Here is a 15,188-nt window from a genome sequence, read left to right as displayed (position 1 = left end):
AAACTAAAAGACCAGACCAGAATTGGGGTTCCCAGACTCCATCTGCCTCACCCTCCTATATGAGGTAGACAGAAGAAGGAGCAGAAACAGAAGATGAAGCTTTCAGAAAGGGTTAGCAAAAAGAAACTGAGGCAGCACCTGTCTGTCCCCTAGCCCCAGGGCACAAAGTACAGGGAACTTTTAGAGGAGCACAGATATAGAGTCCCTATTCCTGGTGGCTGGTGGGGCCTGGAGGGAGGGGGCTGTGGTGGAGCCAGAGGAGGCGATCCAGGAAGCAGTGGTGGCAGTGGGCCGACGGCCAGTGTGGGCAGTGAGGTGCCCAGCCAGGGCCTGCCCCAGGGACAAAGAGACTCCCTGGCTCCGGGGAGAGAGTTCTGCCCCCACATCGAGAAGGGGACACTAACCCAGCCCAGCCAGGCACATAGGGCAGTGGTGCCAGGCAGCTTGCCAATAGCTGTGGGAGGGGCCGTGGGTACCCAGGGCAGGGTGTTCAGTCCCTGACGGCCAGGAGAGGTGGGACACATTTCCCAGGTCAGCAGCTGACCAGCCAGCCAGCCGTCCATGGCCTGTTCTGCTGCTTCCACCCACTCCTGCCCCAGGCCAGGCCTGGCTCCCTCCTCCCCAACCCTGGCCTGGCGCCCAGCTGGGCCCTGGGGGCCAGAGTTACTGTAAGCGGCCTGGCAGGCCTCAGGCCTGGACTCTGCCAGCTGGCCATAGCTGCCGCCACCTCCCACTACCTGGCTTGGCCAGCCAGGGAAGAGTACTGAGACCCCCACCCAGCCAATGGGTGACCATCACGGCAAAGGGTGGAAGCAGAAAACACAGGCCTTGCCAAGACCATGCATGTGTCTAAGCCAGAGTCCAATCCGAGCGCCCTCTCCTGGGATACTTAACCCTGTCCGCCAGGCTCAACTGCCAGTCCCTCTCTCACTCTCCCACAAAAAGAAACGGGGTGCTAGTCGGGGGTGCTAGTGGGGTAGAGCAGAGGGCTCTAGCCACCTGCCTTTACTTAGAAGCCCTTTCCCTCACAGTAGTGGATGGGGGCACGTAGGTGAGGGACAACACTCTAGCTCTCCATAGAGCTGCCATTTCCACCAAATGTTGAGAGGTTTGTTTATTCACCTCCAGCCTCTGTGTCCAGTCCTTGGAACTATTTATAAAGGCCCTCAACGGCAGAGCACAGGAGAGGGGCACAAGGGATTCCACGGAGCTGGGAACAGCATGGTTCATCTCTCTGCCACCCTCAATGTCAAACACTGCAAACAAGCCTACAGGCAGTGGGACTTTCATCCTTGAGCTCCCCACACCATAATCCCACTGGTCTGGAAAAGACCTTGCCACTCATTACACTCCCAGCAGAATAGATGTGCCAAGAGCCCAAGCCCTGAGCCTGCTGCCCCCCACATCTCCCTCCCACAAAGCCTCCCCCGACACCCAGACTTACTGGCTGGGGATGGTGTGCTGTATCCACTAACCGGAAGCTGGTGCTGGAGAGTGGTCAGAGGGCCTGGTGGGGAGAGTCCACCCAGCATAGGAGGGAAGAAGAAGGCATAGGGAGGCACCGGGTACCCATTGAGGTGCCCACCCCCAGGTGTTGGGCAGGAGCTGCTGTTGCTAGCCATGCCAAGCGACCACAGTCAGAAGGGCAGGCAGATAGTCTGGCAGGGAGCTGTGGCGGGCTTCAGGCTGCCCCTCCTCGAGGCATGGGGCCTGGGCCCAGAGGGGGTTTGGGTGGTCAGCCCACCCCCCTCTTCTGTCCTGGAGCTGCTGTCCAACGTCAACAAACCAATCTCAGCCTTCTGGAGCCCCCACCCTAGCTGGGGGGCCAGGTGGGTTGGGGAATATCCCAAGAGTTGGTCCTTTGGCGAAGCAGTTCTGTGAGCTGTCACTTTCCTGGGAAGGTTCAGAGCTGGCCTTCAGGGCACCAAAATAGATGCCACTCCTAGACGGACCCCAGCTAGGCAGTTGGGGGGGCCATGTCCTGTGGTGCTGCAAAAGGAGAAAAGACAGGTGAGTGGGCACTGAGGAAAAGGCACATGGGATTCCCCGTGGAGCTCCCTAACCTGGGTGACCGGAGATTTTCCTGTGGCACCAGCTGAGCAGACAGCTGGCACCATGCCTGGCTGGCAAAGCCAGCCTGGGAGCAGGGCCCAGGCACTGCTGGGGGTGGCAGGATAGCAGAGCCAGGCTGGGGACATAGCCCAGAGTATCAGAGGGCCTCTCACCCAGAATCCTCAGGGAAAGGGTCTACAGTGCCACCTCAAAATATCAATGCAGCAGAGGCAGGCAGCTGGCTCTCCTTCCTCAGTGTGGGTTACCTGAGGTCAAGATGCAAAGAACGTGCTTTGGGGGAGGAGTGGAGAAAAAGCCGCTTCCCTAAAGCATTGGCACTTCTCAGAAAAATGACTCCTTAGCCAAGAGGCCCCTCTTATATCACTTCCCACCCCAAATCTAATTCCCAGCACCCCAGATGGGTTGGTCCCACACGCCTGGGGACGAGGCCCATTTACGTACACACAGAGGGGAAAATGGAAATCAAAGACCCCTAGGTATCACTTCCAATGCCTAAGAGCATGGATGGTCGGGAGTGTGGGGGGGTGGGCAATGTGTCAAGAGGGCCAGGACTGCCCAGGGTGGAAAGTCTCCCACCTCCAGCAATGAAGGGGCAAGAGAGGTTGATCTCAGAGTTCACCACAACACTTTTGTCTGCAGAAGCAACACACCGAGGAATGGGGTGGGAGGTAGGCCAAAGATAAAAGGCTAGATGACCCCCTTAGCAGTGGGTACACAGATCCACACCCTGTTTCAACAGCTGGGAGCAGAGGATACACAAGGAGTAGATAGGCAGTGGTGAACCCAGAGATTCTATGACAGTGAGACAGGTAGCACAAAACAGAGAGAAGAAAAATGAGAAACAGATCCACAACAAGATATTTTAAATTCATTTGGATTGGGCTGGGGATGTGGCTCAAGCAGTAGCGCGCTCCCCTGGCGTGTGTGCGGCCTGGGTTCGATCCTCAGCACCACATACAAACAAAGATGTTGTGTCTGCCGAGAATTAAGAAAAAATAAATAAATATTAAAATTCTCTCTCTCTCTTTCTCTCTGTCCCCCTCTCTCACTCTCTCTTTGAAAAAAAAAAATTCATTTGGATTATGGGTTACAAATAACAAACTTTATATATATATATATATATATATATATGAAATTTATATATTTATATATATGTACATATATATATTGTGTATATGTGTGTAAAAATAAATCACAGCCAATCAAAATCACAAGAAACTCTGCCCAGTCTTGCTTCTTTCCCTTCCTCTTCCACCAGGTACTATCTCAAGAATAATAAAGGGGCTGGGGATGTGGCTCAAGCGGTAGCGCGCTCGCCTGGCATGCGTGCGACCCGGGTTCGATCCTCAGCACCACATACCAACAAAGATGTTGTGTCCGCCGAAAACTAAAAAATAAATATTAAAAATTCTCTCTCTCTCTCTCTCTCTCTCTCTCTCTCTCTCTCTCTCTCTCCTCTCTCACTCTCTCTTTAAAAAAAAAAAAGAATAATAAAGGATGGGCTGGGGATATAGATCAGTTGGTAGAGTGCTTCCCTTGCATGCACAAGGCCCTGGGTTTAATCCTCAGCACCAAAAAAAAAAAAAAAAAAAAGAAGAAGAAGAAGAAAGGTATGCAAGGTATGCACACATCATAGGATGGCTCTAATAAAGAAGACAGAAAATAACAAGTATAGTTGAGGATATGGAGAAATTGGAATCCTCATACAAGGCTGGTGGGAATGTAAATAGTATAGCTGCGTTGGTAATTCCTCAAAAGGTTAAACACAGGTAGCATATGACCCACCAAATCCACTCCTATGTATCTACCCAAGAGATATAAGTCCACAAAAAGACTTGTACATAAATGTTCAGAGCAGCATTATTCATAATAGCCAAAAAGTAGAACCAACTCAAATGTCCATCAGCTGATAAATGGATAAATAAAATGTCAACTATCCACAGGAGACTACTATTCTGCCAAAAAAAGAAATGAAGTACTAACACACACTATAACCTGGGTAAACCTTGAAAACAATATGATAATTACAAAAGACTATCTATTGTATGATTCAATTTATATGAAATATCCAGGAGTGACAAAGCTATGCAGGCAGAAAGTAGACTTGTGGTTACCAGGGTGTGGATATGAGAGAAATGGGAAGTAACTGCTGATGGGTACAGGGGCTCTTTTTGGAGTGATAAAAGTGCTATTAAAGCGCTGGGGTTGTGGCTCAGTGGTAGAGTGCTTGCCTACTGTGCATAAGGCATTGGGTTTAATACTCAGTACCACATAAAAATAAAGATATTGTACCCACCTAAAACTAAAAAAAAATAAATATTAAAAAAAATGTTATTAAGGTTCAGGGCTTGGTGGTACATGCCTGTAATCTCAATGAGTTGTGAGGCTGAAGAAGGAGGATCACAAGTTTGAGGACAGCATCAGCAACTTAGCCAGATCCCATATCAAATTAAAAAAAGGGGCTAGGGATATAGCTCAGGAGTAAAGCACTCCTGGGTTCAATCCCCAGTACCAAAAAAAAAAAAGAAAAGAAAAAGAAAAAGAAAGAAAGAAAAAGAAAATGCCATAAAAGTGACTGTGGGGCTGGAATTGCGGCTCAGTGGCAGAGTGCCTGCTTGCAAGTGTGAGGCATTAGGTTCAATCCTCAGCACCACACAAACATAAGTAAATAAATAAATAACTATTGTGTCCCTCTACAACTAAAAAATATTTTTAAAAAAAGTGTTGTGGCAGTTGCACAACCATGTGAATAAACTAGAGCCACTGAATTATATACTTTAATGGGTGAATTTTATGGTTTGTGAATTACGTCTCAATAAAGCTGTTAAAAGAAAAGAAAAAGGGCTACAGAGACCCAAAATAAGGACTGACCCTTTCTAACATCCTCCATCCTCACCCACTGAGCTTAGGTTATACCAGGTACCAAGCTCCAAGCCCTAGGCTCAAACCCAGAAACCAGAGGACACGTACATGGCCAGCATTTGGCTGGAGACCAGGACTGGGATGGGGGATTTTCTGCCAAGGCCACTATGGAAGAGGCCAAGACTTCTGAGCCCAGCTGGACCAGCCAGCCAGCCTGTGTCAGACTGATGGAGAGATTAAGGGAAGGAACAGGTACTGGCTAAGAAGGAAGCAGCTGCCTCTGGAGTAAAATCTGGATTTTGTTAATGACCGTGATTTTTTTACTGTTACTTATTATGACAAGCACAAGGCCTCTCTCTTCACTCTCACTCCAGAATGAGGTGCCCTCTTCCCTTCCCAGGCCCTGCTGATTCCCTCCCAGGCAGAAAAAGCAAAGTCAGAGAAAAAGGGGCCCCACCCACTGGACCAGCTACCAGCTGCCACCCTACCCCCCTACCCCCTATTCCAGGGGGGCCACACACAAAGGGAACTTGAGCTGGGGGAGCCAGGCAAGCAAAGGAGGGGCTGGCCAAACCTCATAAGTGTCTATAGTTGGACCCTCACACACATAGACCATGCACTTGCAGAAACTCACACCATGTAGGTCTATAGAAAGCATGAAGGTGGGCAAGAGCATGCTTGCAACCCCAGCCTGTGTGTGCAGGCATGCACGTGAGGAGAGGGAACCTCGAGATACCGTCTCACACCTGGGCTCCACCATGTAGTGAACACAATTCAGAATTTGCATGGGCCCCTGAACACACTCCCAGAAGACACACAACGATAGTCCCACAGTTTCCCAAAGTGCATATTCCCTGGCCCTCACACAGCCAGGTTGGCCTTTCTGTCTACCTCTTCTGCCAAGAAATGCTCCAAAGTCCTCCCTGTGAGCCGAGCCCATGTACATTGCCTCCCCATGCACAACCAGGATCCAGACTAAATGGATTCACATCCAGAGCCTGCCTCCCTAGAGGTGAAGCCCAGGGAGCAGCTGACCCAAAGTGAGGCCTCCTGAGCCAAGGCTGAGACCCAGAAAGCCATTCACTCTAGACCCCAGGCTTTGGGGGTTTGGGAGACACCCAGCCTGGACTGTTTGGAGCCCAGCTGGGCACTTTCTGGAACTCAGCCTTGCTCCTAGAAAAGAGGTAACTACAGTCACCTTAGAATTAACACCTCAATTCTGATCCTGAAGACTTTGAAAGTGGATCAGGTTTCAAGGTTCCCCCTCCAGACAAACACCCCAGGGACAGGCTTGAAAGTCCTTCCCTGCCCCCTACCAGAACCTCCAATAGCCTAACCCAGCTCAGCCTGCAGCAGACTTCAGTACAAAGCTGCTCAGCTCCCTGGGGAGGGAGGACCCAGAACCAAATGAGGGGGCAAAGGTCATAGAAATGGGCCAAGGGCCAGGCTAACCAAGGAACAGGGATGGGCAAGGACAGGGATGATGGTGGATGGGACTGAAAGGGCACAGGCCCTGCCTCAGAAGTCCCTTAGGAGCCATGACCCTCATGGAGGGGCCTGGGCCCCAACACCCTGTACACAGGGGTAGAGAAGGCCCCATCAGAGAATCGAAACCAGCACCAAAGAGAGGGAAAACAAACTACCCACATCCAACCCCCACCCTATGCCAGCCACCTCCACTGCCCACGACACCCTCCCTAGAGAGAGAGAAAAACCACAGACCCACAACTCCAATATACTGAGCCCAAAAGAAAAGGGTGGGGGCGAGAATGCCTATCACTAGCCATGTGCCCCTGTTTGCTGGGGCCTCTTTCACCTCTAAAAGGTGCCAGGATCACACCCTAGAGTCACACACACTAGAGGAAAAAGGTAAAGAGTTGACTGAACCATAAAAATGACAGGAAAAAAACAGAGGTCAAATCTCAGCTCTGCCACTCTGGGCGACCTTAGGCAAGTCACTTAACCTCTCTAAGCATCTGTTTTCTAGCCTGTGAACTGCCTACCTCAACAGCTGGTTGTGGGATTTAAGAGATGAAGCCCTGGAAAGCACCTAGCAGAAGCCTGGTGCAGGGGGAGAACTGGGCACCTAGGCCCTCCCTCCCTGCGCCTTTCACTATCACCCAGGGCCTCAGCAGTTTGGTCATCTCCTGCTCGCCTCTGTGGACAGGGCAGGGAGGAAACATTACCCATTTTCCAGGGTCTGCTTCCCCCAGACAGAGGAGAGGGATGTGGGAGACGGATATTAGGGGTGTGGGTGGAGGCCTGACCACAACCCTTTCCCAAATTCCCTTCTTGAATTTCACAAACCAAAAAAGGGAAATCTCTGGATTTGGGGAGGGAAGAAGGGGAAGAGAAATAGACCATTTCCTCCCCTATCCTCAGGGGAATGGAGCCAGGGATCCCCAAGCTCAGCTGGGCCCAGCCTGCCTTCTTCTTCATTCATTCTCTCCTCTCTGTTCCCCTGGCTCCCTGAAACAACAGTTGCCCAGGAATAGAAGTCAAGCAGTCCCCTCCGGAGGGACTGAGAGAAAGAGGCAAGGATTGAGGAGTTTATAAGAAGGGGAGACAGGGGGTTTCCTAAGCATTCTAGACAGTTAATGAATCATATGCAAATGACACTCAGAGCTCAAGCTCAACTTGGGTGGGAGGGACTCCAGCTCTGGCAGAAACAAAGCCCTGCCTCCTCTGGACCCCCTACTCTGCCAGGAGCTGGCTGAGCTGGCCGAGCTGGCCAAGCAGGGCGGGACAGGGCACATTTCAAACTAGAACAGTGGGCTGGAACTATTTATAAACTTTCCAGGAAAACACACTCACACACACAAAGCCACAACCTCTCCCCTCCCCCACTCTTCTCCATCTGCAGACTGGGCTGGGGAGCATGATGACCACTATTCCCTTTTTCCTTTTTGCAAGAGGCCGCTCTAGCCATGGCTCTCACTCTTCCTCCAAAGCAAGCCCAGCCTCATTTTCAAATAGAACACCTGAGGAGGGCTTGAGAAGGATCACCTGGGGGAGGCTAGTACAGGTGGAGGGTACCTCTTCACTACCAGCCTCACAGAATCCCAGCTTCTCTGTAGCTAGGACTGGCTTGAAAACCTGCACCAGTATGTCCAGGCCCTGAGCACATCCTCACAGACATCAGGGGAGAGCAGTAGTGCTGCTGGGGCCTCCCACTGCCCACTGCCTCAAGACAGCACTTTATTCCAGAAGAATGGTTGTCCCTGCAATATGTACTCCACACAGCCCCAAGTCCTGCCCCACGTCCACAGAGCTGCCTGGCTCCCAGTCCCCACAATGTCAGCAGTGACTGAATCTAGGCAGGAACCCAAGCCCAGGACAGGTCAGGTTCTAGGAGGAAGAAGTGGGGATATCTGCCAGGTACCCCCAAGGATGGCACCTGAGAGCCCTCTGGAGCCATGCTAAGGACCTCTAAGGCCCAGGGTAGCTGCGATGCCCACCCAGAACCAGAGCTGAAGACCCCCCACTAGGTCTTCCTTTGAAGCACAGAGTAGGTGAAAGGGCAGGGGGCAGCCCAGGATTCAGGGAGAGGGACCAAATGGGGAAGGAAGAAAACAGGAAGAGGAAGAAATGAGCCTGCTGAGGCTACTGCCAGACCACAGGAGTGTATGGGCCACACAAAGGCACCTCTGTCTGGTGGGGGACCAGAGGGGCACTAAGGGGACCCCCCAGTTTGGAAACCACCATCATCACACCCAGCCTGGCATGGGGCTTTCCCCACCCTCACCTTGGCAGCTGCCCCTGTCCCCCGCCTCTGGGCAATACACCGAGCAGGAAGCACTGGGGAGCAGAAGGCTCACAGAGAAATGGGACAGAACAGCAAATAGCACTCACCCACTCATGGCCTCATCTGGGCCCCAACCCTGAGCCTGCCATATTCTGAATCCTAGGGCAAACTGCCAACAGGACTAGATGCTACCAGCCCACTCCCAGCATCCTTCCCTGGGGACCTAAGCTGCAGGGAAGCCAGGAACAGCCCCCTTCCTACCTCAGGATATCCTTTTGGCTCCGACCCCAGACTAGGCCTGAGTCAGACTGTGCCCCGCCCCATACCCCACACCCATCAACCCCCCAGGAACTTCCTACTCCACACCCAACCACTCAGTTGGGGCTAGAACTAAGGGGAATCTCTTGTCCCCAGCTGATCAGGGAAGCCCACAGTGGGTGGGGAAATCTGGTCACAGAGCTCATGGCCTTCCCTAAAGAACAAGGGTGCAGGATAAGGGAGAAGCTGGTACTGGTTCTGTGTAGGAGAAAGCACAGTCTACAGATCCATTCCCACCCCCAAAACACACAGGGGACCCTGCCCAGAGTCCCTCCACACTCCAGTCTTGATCCCAAGAAGCTACAGAAACTCCCTGGGGAAGGTGGTGTCCATCAAAACACAAGATGAGAGAGGGCTCCCAAACTGTATGAGGGAAATAGGGAAGGCAGGGGCTTCGTGAACTGGGATCTTAGGAAGCAGAGGGTTGGAAGGGATGGGGCCGCCAAATCAGTCAGATGCACAGTCACAGCCATAGTCAAGCACAGCCAGATGCATGCGGTCACAATCTCCCCAACACTCAGTCTGAGTAGGTGGCTGTGACTCCTTCCCACAGACAAAAGTCTGGGGGGCCCTGGGGGACCTAGGGCATCAGAGACCACACACACTCAGCCTGAAAAGGCCCCCTAGTCAGGCCCCCCAAGTCCCCCTCCCAACTGTGGGCTTTGAGGGGAGGGGCAGCTTTCTCCCCACAAGAACCAGGGGTAGTGCCTACAGCAGCCATCACCATGACAACCAACAACAAACACCCAGGGAACCACAGTGGGACAGGAAGTGACAGCCACGTGACAGGAAGACATTTTTTTTCTCACTGTTGGGGGGGTGACAAAGATTGTTCACACCCCTGGGGAATCAGCTGTCCCTCAAGTTTCCTCCACCTGGAGCTGGAGGGAAAGGGAGCACCGCTGGGAGGGTTGCCATCCTCCATCACCATATGCACGGTCAGTCAGTGCAGGGTTGACAGGGCCCTCCCTCCTTGCCTGCCACTCACTGTTCCCCCCTCGGTCCCCCTCCTCTCCACTTCCTGCCGTGACTGGAGATCAGAGAACTCCCCACCGCAGTTTCCCCTTCTCAAGTCTCGATTCCTGGACTGAAGTTTTCGCTGTGGGGCAAGGGACAGAGGAAAGGAGGGCTGGGGACCTGCAGTAGGACCCAGGGGACAGAGGCCTCAGGGGGAGGGGCTAGAAATAAGCCACTCCAAGGTAGGTGTGTACACACAGGCACACAGTGAATGGGTCACTGTGACACAACGCTGGATGGGCGCAGTGACATATGGAGACAACCTGACCTCAGGCAGCTGGGGGGGGGGCGGGTTGGGGGGGGGAGGATCCAGCAGGCACACCCGATTCAGGTCCTTTAATGAGCCTCTGGGTTCATCTCAGGTATCTACTAGTCTCCAGGTAGGTACGGTTCCAACTGTGCCTAGCCCCTGCTACCTCTCCTCTGCCTTTTGTGCTGAGGAATCCCCCTCCCTGCTCCAAGGTGCCTGCCCAGACGAGGGCACCTTGGCTGGAGGTGGGGGGAATGGAACCTCCCTCCACCCCCCTCCTCTTCTCTGCAGATGTCCCAGACTATATTTAGCCCAAACTGGGCGGCCAGCCAGACCCAGACTCCCCACTGGTCCAGAGCTGAGCTCCCAGTTTTTATGCAATTAAAACATTAACAGAGAACCACCCCCAGCCATCCCCCAACACACACACACACACACACACACACACACACACACAATCCCTAGCCTGCAAAGCAGCAGAGCTCTGAAAACTTGAAGGAGGGCATCCCGGCTCAGCAGTCAGTGATGGGTATGGGAGTCATTGGGCATCAACCCTAAGATCATCTTGACACTTGGGGAGGTAGTGGGCAGGCTTTCCTTGTTCAGGCCAGAAAGGAAAGACTTATCCAGTTGGGGGCTGGGTGGGAAGGTTGCCTAGCTGCAGAAATTCCACCTGTCATTTTGCAGCCCCCTCCCTAGCCAGCTCCAGTTACAGGGTTGGGATTGGCAACAGGTGCTGGCCAAGCTGGCAGCAGCCTAATCCCCTTACTGGCTCCCCAGGCTAACAGTGGTGCCTGGAGGTCCAGCAGGGGCCTTGTGGGGCAGGACACTAAGTAGAAGGAGAGTCATTGCCCAGAGAGGCGGGCAGCCCATGGCCCGTCTGTAAGAGCTGGCTACTGTATGCAAGAGAGTCTGGGGAAGCCAGGGAAAACTTAGTTCCACAGCACCTATTTCATTTCCCCATGATGCCAGGCGGGCGGGCGGGCGGGCAGGCTAGAGTGTGGGAGGTCTGTCTGCCTGCCTCTTCCTCCTCCTCCTCTCCAAATTCCAGGAACAGGCAAGGGAGGCTCCAGTTGTGGGAGAAGGAGAGTAAGCAGGCGGTCCTGGTTGGGGTGGAGGGAAGGAGGGGGATGAAGACTAGAGCAGGAGGCAAGATCCAGACGAAGCAAGAGACACTCACACCCAAGCCAGACTGGGGACAGACACACCGACTCTGACACATTCTCACACTCTGGGCCAGGTCCCCACATGCCGCCCACCCTGCAGAGACACCCAAATACCCTCAGTCAGTCCTGCCAATTCCCAGAACACTCCCTGGACACACACAGAGATCCAGTCTCTACCCTCCGCCCCACATCCCCCCCACAAACCCTGTGTGCTCCAGACAGCAGCCGGAGGGTGGAGAGGAGAGCAAAGGGAGGAAGGAGCAGGCGTCAGAGAGGATGTGCAGCCAAAGCCCTGGGAGCTGAGGGTATCAGTTACCACACTCCTTTCCCAAAACCCAGTAAGCCAAGACAACTCTGGACGTCTTGCCAGGGGCCCTGCCAACTTCCCACACTCCCAAACCATTACCACCAGACAGGGGCGTGAGGTACTGGGCAAGTGGAGATTATCCCACTTACTCCTCGTCACAGGGAGAGGATTATCTTCCCCAAATGCCCGTCACCCTAAATCCCAAGCAGTGCTCCCAACCAGACTCCACAAGGCAGCCCTCAACATATCTACCCCTCCAGCCAAGCCTAAGTCCTGCCCTGCTCATGCCTCCCAGAGGGAAGAAATCTGGATACTGAGCCTTGTATTTGCCCTACCCTCACATCACATAATTCTGAGGACCATCCCACCTAAGACTCTAGAACCTGAGCAAAGAGTGGCCTGGGGAGATAGATCCCACAGAGTAGAGCCAGCTTCAGAGACCAAAAGGTTTAGGGAAGGGGAGCTAATTAACTGGGCTCTGGGTTGATATCCCCCAAACAAACCTGAAGGCCACTCAGACAATATCTCCCCCATAGTAGACTGGGTGGCAGGAACCACGTCATGGCATGAGTGGGTGACTATGCCCATCGTGGGAGGAACAGGGGCGATCAGGATGGGGCTGCCTACAGCTAGCTTCCTGCCAGAGTGCCGCAGGGTTGGGAGTAGGAGGGAAACTAGAGAGGTATCCCAGGGTGGCAGCAGGGGCATTTAGGGTCAGACTGAAGGGAGCAAGATATAAGGGATTTAGGAGGAGGTGGCCAGGATTAAGCTGTTCCAATCCCAGGGTCCTCTCAGAACTGCCACTTCATCTGCACTGCCTCAAGAGTCTGGTGGTGCAACCCCGCAATGACCACCTCAGGCACAAGCTCACACCCTCAAAGTCCCTGCAAATCCAAGATCCTCAGCTCCCAAAGGCCTACTCATGTCTGACCCTACTGACCTCTTTGTTTCATAGCCAGGACTCTCATGCAGTACTGATGTCCCAACTCTCCTGTGCACCATCTTTCATAGCCACAAACTCACTGACTCCACAACCGTTCCCCTTCTTCCTCCAGGAGGAAGAACCAGATCCCAAGTCCAAATACTTTCTCTTGTTTCCTCCCCCAGACTCATCTCCAACCCTCCAGGGGGGGAAGCCCCAAAGCTCTAAGCCACCCCAACTCCAACCTGGGGCTTCCCCAGTCCAGCCTCCCCATACAGTCCTGAAGGAGCTTGAGGAATTTGGGGACCTAGAACCTAATTTCCTAGCAAGCCCCAGGAGGGTCCTTACTGAACCACTTCCCCCCAAAGGGTATTAATACCCTTATAAAGACTGCAGCCAAGAAAATGCGCAAGAGACCTCTCTCAATCTCCCCACTAATGTGGGGGGAGTCAGGAGCAGAAATGAGGGCTGGGGTGAGCAACAAAGGGTGAGCAGTCAGGAAGTGTTCTCAGGTACAATCCCCTCAGAAAACATTTATATATATATATATATATATATATATATATATATATATATATATACACACAGACATATTTATATGCTTTGTGTGTGTATACATGCGTACACACAGGCAGCAGGCAGAAGATAACCTGATGGCAGAAGAGGGAGTTGACACAAGGTGGGGTGAGGGGGGTACCCTTACATGTCAACATACTGGGCATCCTATCCAAGACAGGATGAAGAATGAAGAAACTTCTCCAAGGCTGGTGGACTTTTTAAAATCTGATTTTTCATATAAGCTGGTCCCCACCCCCAGGTTAGTACAATGGGGGCCTGCCCCTCTTCCTATGGAGCAGCCTGACAACAGGGCAGTACCCAGAAATGAGGAGAGGGGACATAGCCAAGCTGATTTTTCCCTCCCCCGCACCCGACACACATCTGGCTAGCAGCTTCCAAGCCTCGTGGGTGGCACCAGGTCCCAGACATCCTAGGCAGAGCAAGGTCGGCCAGTCTATTCTGTCCTCCTCCACCCTAAAAGGCTTCCAAAACCCCATTGTAACACAAGACCCAAGAACACCCCCCACACGACTACACTGGCTCCGCACCCAATTCTGACGGCTCCCCTCACTCCATGGGGGACACCAGCTGGGTGGGCCCCGCCCCCATCCAGCTCTTTCTGGTGGGGGTGGGTCCCCTTGCTGATTCTCCCCAAACCACAGGGCGGCTCAGGTAACAGGAGGAAGGAGGGAGGGGGCTAGTCAGTTGGGCATCTGATCTCTCCCCAAACAGGTTTGAAAGTCTTTTTGTTTTGCTTGGTTTTGAGGAGAAAAAGAGAGAGCAGGAGTTCCCAGTGGCGGTTCTGACACGGCTCGAGCGCCGGGGACACACACGGCAGACTACCCCAGACGCCTCAAGGCTGCGCGCGAAGACTCGGCGCAGACAGACGCACAGATGGGGCTCCCCCACCCTGGACACTGAGGCGTACGGCTGGGAAGCCCAGGAACCCCCAGGTTCGGGTCGGAACTGCCTGGCACTTGGTCCCTGCCCGTGGCTCCTATCAAGAGCAGGCCACCGGGCCCCGAAGCCAGAGGGAGCCGAGGGCTCCCGTGAATCCCGGGGGAGAGGTTACCTCGCAGCAGGGGGACGCAACACGTCTGGAGAGTCAGCGGGCACGGCGTCTGCCCTAACCGGGCGCCTCGGCGCTGCTTGGCGTCAGGGTTGTGGGGTCCTGGGAGAGGAGCCGTCCGGGGGGCCGCGGCTCAGGGGCGCGGGGCGACGGCAGCGGCCATGGCGAGTCACGTGCGGAGGCTGAAACTTTACCCGGAGCCCCAGACTGGGGGGGGCGGAGGGTATGGAGCTGGGGTGGGGGGAAGGCCCCCCTCAGGAACGCCCCTGCCCGCCCACCGGCCAATCACCAGTCAGGGGCGGGTTCTCAGGCTCACGCCCGCCCCTCTCTCCTTAATAGACCTAGGGAAGGGCGAGTCTTAAAGGAGACGCTCCATGCTGAAGGTTAGACCGTGGGAATCTGAGAGAATCTCTCCCTCATCGCCAGAATGTGAGATTCAGAGCGAGAAGCGGGTGAAGTTTTGTGGAAAGAATGAAACTAGGGCTCAGTGGAGAAAGGATCGCAGTGTGTGGTATCCTATACTCCCTTTTCCAACCACATACGCCCACACTCATAGGGACGTGCTCTTCTCTCTCTCTCTCTCTCTCTCTCTCTCTCTCTCTCTCTCTTTCACACACACACACACACACACACACACACACACACACACCACACCTAAACCTGGGAAGAGAGAAAGAAGAAAGAAGTTGGTGAAATATGGAAGTGAATGTGGTGCCCTCGCTGTCAAGGCCCTATCTCATAATTACTATTTTCCAGGATTAGCTGGATCTGAAAGCTGCGTGACCTTGAGCAAATCAATTCCCTTCTCTGGACCTCAGTTTTCTCATTTGTAAAAATGGGGCACAGGAGTAAATCTCCCTCAGGGACACCTCCTTCCCCCCCCAAAAAAAAATACTCTCCG

General features: G+C 53.6%; 1 protein-coding gene across 2 annotated transcripts in view; it reads right to left on the bottom strand.

Moving 5' to 3' along the window:
- Window positions 1-14,509, bottom strand: part of RARA (retinoic acid receptor alpha) — a 35,351-nt gene extending 20,842 nt beyond the window's left edge. Inside the window, exons 1-2 of one of the 2 annotated variants that reach the window (XM_081270660.1) lie at window positions 14,291-14,509; window positions 1,445-1,989 (exon numbers count right to left, since the gene is read on the bottom strand). In XM_081270660.1, the coding sequence (XP_081126786.1) occupies window positions 1,445-1,622 (178 nt within the window). In that variant the 5' untranslated portion in view covers window positions 1,623-1,989; window positions 14,291-14,509. The remainder of the gene's footprint in view (window positions 1-1,444; window positions 1,990-14,290) is intronic. The other variant, XM_081270658.1, reaches the window with a different exon arrangement.
- Between the last annotated feature and the right edge of the window lie 679 nt (window positions 14,510-15,188).

The sequence above is a fragment of the Spermophilus citellus genome, assembly GCF_964194105.1.
Source record: "Spermophilus citellus genome assembly, chromosome: 17".
Taxonomy (NCBI): domain Eukaryota; kingdom Metazoa; phylum Chordata; class Mammalia; order Rodentia; family Sciuridae; genus Spermophilus; species Spermophilus citellus.
This window is presented reverse-complemented; position numbering and strand designations above follow the sequence as displayed.